The 4,452-nt window shown below is 51.5% G+C and overlaps 1 protein-coding gene across 1 annotated transcript; it reads right to left on the reverse strand.

Annotated features, from left to right (window-relative positions):
• Positions 1–3,526: 3,526 nt before the first annotated feature.
• Positions 3,527–4,148, reverse strand: LOC125535399. Its single transcript, XM_048698451.1, has 2 exons — positions 3,664–4,148; positions 3,527–3,572 (listed from the first exon to the last, which is right to left on the reverse strand). Exons 1-2 carry the CDS (start codon positions 4,146–4,148, stop codon positions 3,527–3,529), a joined length of 531 nt encoding a protein of 176 aa, XP_048554408.1.
• Between the last annotated feature and the right edge of the window lie 304 nt (positions 4,149–4,452).

Here is a 4,452-nt window from a genome sequence, read left to right on the forward strand (position 1 = left end):
CTCCCCTTGCGCCTAGGGTTGGAAACCCTAGGGGTGGGGGCGCCCCACTTGGCTTGGGGGGCAAGCCACCCCCCTTGGCCGTCGCCCCCCCCCTTGAGATCCAATCTCTAGGGCCGGTGCCCCCTAAGGGCCCTATATATAGTGGGGGAGGGAGGGCAGCCGCATCAAGTCCCTGGCCCCTCCCTCTCCCCTCGTAACACCTCTCTCTCTCTCTCTCGTTGGAGCTTGGCGAAGCCCTGCCGAGATCACCGCTGCTTCGACCTCCACGCCGTCGTGCTGCTGGATCTCCATCAACCTCTCCTTCCCATTACTGGATCAAGAAGAAGGAGACGTCTTCCCAACCGTACGTGTGTTGAACGCGGAGGTGCCGTCCGTTCGGCGCTAGGTCATCGGTGATTTGGATCACGATGAGTATGACTCCATCAACCCCGTTCTCTTGAACGCTTTTTCTCACGATTTACAAGGGTACGTAGATGCACTCCCCTCTCCCTTATTGCTAGATGACTCCATAGATTCATCTTGGTGATTCATAGAAAATTTTAAAATTCTGCTATGTTCCCCAACAAGAAGCTGCTGCCTCCCCGAAGGAGGCTGTCTGGAAAGGAGGAATCGAAAATTCCTCTACTCAGGGGAGGAAGAGGACTGCCTCTGAAGACCCGGAGTCCATGGTCTCAAAGCGGGGGAAGAAATCTTTGCCAGAGGGTCCTGTGCCGGGGGATGCCTTGGCCGTACTATGCCCTCAAGGGGATCAGCCCTCCACCGAACCGTAAGTAGAGAGGGGAGGTTTAAAATGAGAGAAATGCTTGTTTTATTTCTGAGGAAAATAACCGAAATTTTACCTTGTAGTTCGGATCTCAGCCCTTCTCAGTAGAGCTTATCTTCGGGGGATCTTCTTCCGGAGATGATGGAGAGCGGAACGCCTCCCCATGCCGTACCGCCTTACGAGGCGGGCGATCCTGAGGTATCGTCACGGAGGGTTTCTCCTAATCCGGCAGGGCCGGAAGGCAGTCATATGGCCCCCCAAGGCCATCCGTGTCCGGTCTTTGAAAAAGGCCATCGAACGAGTCTGGCACCGCCTGGTGCTTGGCCGGATGAACTGAAGGATCTGTTAGGGCGAGCGTCTATCTCAGAGGAACACCGTATGTTGATGGGTACGGTAATTGAAAGGATTTCGTCCGCTAAAAGTGGGTTGCACGAGGCCGTCAGGAGTTTACTGACAGGTTTTGAGGTACGCGAGGTGATGTACCTTTTGACAGTTCCGCATGTAAGATGCGCCCTATGTAGATAGTAGCCCCTGAGACTCTGTGTGTTGTCGAAGACGACAGCACGCAGAGGATCATAGTCCCAGGTGTAATTTTGCTGCCTTCCTATGTAGGTGGCGAAGTGTCCGGTGGCCATCCGGACTGATGAATTTGCCGAGCTAACGCGGCAACTTGACGTGGCAGATGTCGACATCGCGCTTGTCAACAAGCGGCTTGACGAGGCACAAGGTATGTAATTTCTCCGGAGACACCTGGTAAGAGGAGCTTGATGCCAGTATCTTACAGCGTGTGCGCTTGATGCAGATGGGGCCGCTGCCATGGAGAACCTTTGGGCGGAACTTGCCCGACCCAAGGAGCAAGACAGGAGAAGTGATGCGGCTGCCGTAAAGGCAATTGAAGAGCTGAAAGCCGAACAGGCTGCTCACTGCCGAAGCAAGAAGGAAATGGCCGAAATGGCTATGAAGTTAAAGAACGCTGTTGACCGCTGCAAGCTTCTTGAAAAAGAAGATCGGGTGGAGCGGACAGATCTGGAGAAGGCCACTACAACGGCCAAGGATGCTCGTTCTGCGATGAGAGCGATGAAGGAGGAGCTACGTCAGGCCAGAGATATCGCGGCTGGAAAGCCCTTTATGCTGCGGATGAAGTTCGGGGATCCTAAATACGCCCCGTTGGACCGGATGTGGAGTTCGGCGGACGCATATCTGGATTTAGCTGCGAGTGCCGCTGATGCGGCCGAACATTTATGAGCTCAGAAAGATAGTGAAGTGGAGAAGCTCTTCTAGTCACAATTCAACAATCCGGAGCATCCTCTTCCGTTGACCGATCGTTTAGCCAAATGGGCCGAACTGAATAGGTTGTCCGGACTCGCCATGAAGAATGTCGTTAATCATCTGTGGCCGGAAAGGCCAAAGCTGAACAATTATTTTAGCTTGGTGCAACAGTTCCTTGGTGTCATGCCGCATATCATTGCGATGAAGAGGTCAGCATGCGTAGAGGGTGTGCGGATGGCCCTTGCCCGTGTCAGGACATACTGGGCGGAGATGGAGGCCGCCGCTGTTGCATCCCAAGATTCGGACGGAGGCCGAATACCTACTGAGCACTATTTTCAGGAAGTTCTGCAAGACGCTCGTTTAATAGAGACGCAGTGCTCGAAGGATATTATGTTCGAATAACGTGTGTTATTGTAAAACAATATTTTGATGAATTGCAGAAGCTTTTTATACTTGTGCCTGCAAGTATTATAATGCCTCCTGTGCGGCCGTTGAGGTATATGTGTATATAATCTGAAAGATGGCAGTCATCGGCTTCAGCCCCCACGCACATAATGTGGGGGTGTTCACAGAAGGCGCATTCTCACACTTGATCCGACGTCTTGGTCCATGAAGGAGGTGATAGCGCAGCGAACTAGGCAATCGTACTATAATGCTTTATCACTTCCACTTAGCCATAGGAGTTTGACAGGGGGCTACTATATAGCCCCTGGTGGCGCCGCGCTCGCCCGAACTCGGGGCGCGTGTGTGCCAGGCCGGGAAACGGCCCGTCGTTAATGCGGAGGAATCCCGAAGACTCTGATAGGTCATCGAGTGGTTGACCAGTCTCACGCTATATCATGACAGTCTGTTTTCGGCTTTCTCTACTGAGGTGCTCGCCTGGCTCAACCGGGGCACAATCGTAGTAGTTCTCCTGGTGCCGCCTTAGCCGATAGAGCGGAACGTAAGGCAGCAAAACACAGGAGCCAGGCAAACCCAACATTTGACCAAAGACATGATTCGGAGCTGATCATATAAGGCCAAACTCGCGACGCTGAACACTCCCTAAGGTATTCGGTCTTTATAAAAACGGGCTGAGCAGTGCCCATGATAATAAGCCCCTGGTATCCAGGTACGTGCGAAATTCTGACGTGGCCACATGCCAAGATGCCAGCCTCCTCCTCGGTTATACTGTGAATCCGGGGGATGTGCATCAACAAGAGACGGTGAAAAAGGTTTACGCAGGGTCTTAATCTAAAGAGAATCCTTGGGACGGGTTCCTGCTGCACGTCTGCGCCTGTGTCTCCGTTGCGCCATGTCCTGGACGGGTGTAGCACGGTGTTCATCTGTAAAAGAGAGGAACTTAGTTGAAAGAAGAATAGCCGTGCGAAATATATGTTGTACTAAGTAAACAAAGTATAATTCAAGATGGGGAAAATTGAGCCTTATTGTCGCTTATTTTACATATGCGGAGCCCCTTGTATAGGGGTGTACGGCTACAAAAACCTTTATCAATTATAAGTTTGCTCCAGACTCGCCTAGCCGTGTTTGTGGTCTTAATGACCTGTTAGATGATTTTTTTGGTGAAGTTGTTTTAATGTGTGGCTGTCAAGGCAGCTGTATAGTCTTCTGCGCGCGAGGAACATTCAATATTTCCCTTTAGTGAGATGATGCCTCGTGGGCCGGGCATCTTAAGCGTGAGAGATGCATAATGCGGTATTGCGTTAAAGCGGGCGAAAGCTTCGCGTCCCAGTAGTGCTTGATAGCCACTTGAAAATGGGGCGATGTGGAAGGTTAGCTTTTCGCGGCGGAAGTTATCGGGGGAACCGAACATTACTTCTAGCAGGAGGGAACCCGTGCAATGGGCATCCGGGCCTGGCATTACTCCTTTAAAGGAAGTGTTGCTATGGCGCATTTTTGTTGGGTCCATCCCCATTTTGCGGACTGTGTCCTGATATAGCAGGTTTAGAGCACTGTCGCCGTCCATCAGGACTTGTGTAAAGTGGAATCCGTCGATTATCGGATCTAATACCAAGGCGGTCCAACCTGCATTCCGGATACTTCTAGAGTAATCCTGATGGTCGAAGGTGATCGGTTTTAACGACCAGTGGCGAGACTCCTTTGTGATAGGCTGCATGGCGTGTATCTCTATAGGCGCCACTTTGTTTTTCCCTTTTGTCACGTGAAGTAAGTTTACTGTTTTGACTTCTTGTGGGAAATTCTTTTGTTTCCCGGTGCTCTGCTTGTGGGGTTCGTCATCGTCCTCACTTGGTGTATCGAGCCCCTTGTGTTCGGCGTTGAGTTTGCCGGATTGAAGACCCAACATTCTCTGTGGGTATGGTTTGCAGGCTTCCCGGGAGTGTTGTGGATTTGACATATTTTGTCCAAGATTTTGTTTAGGCTAGATAGCTCGTCCCTGTTATCCTTGAGGGGCAGCTTTT

This window comes from Triticum urartu, chromosome 2 (genome assembly GCF_003073215.2).
Source record: "Triticum urartu cultivar G1812 chromosome 2, Tu2.1, whole genome shotgun sequence".
NCBI classification, from domain to species: domain Eukaryota; kingdom Viridiplantae; phylum Streptophyta; class Magnoliopsida; order Poales; family Poaceae; genus Triticum; species Triticum urartu.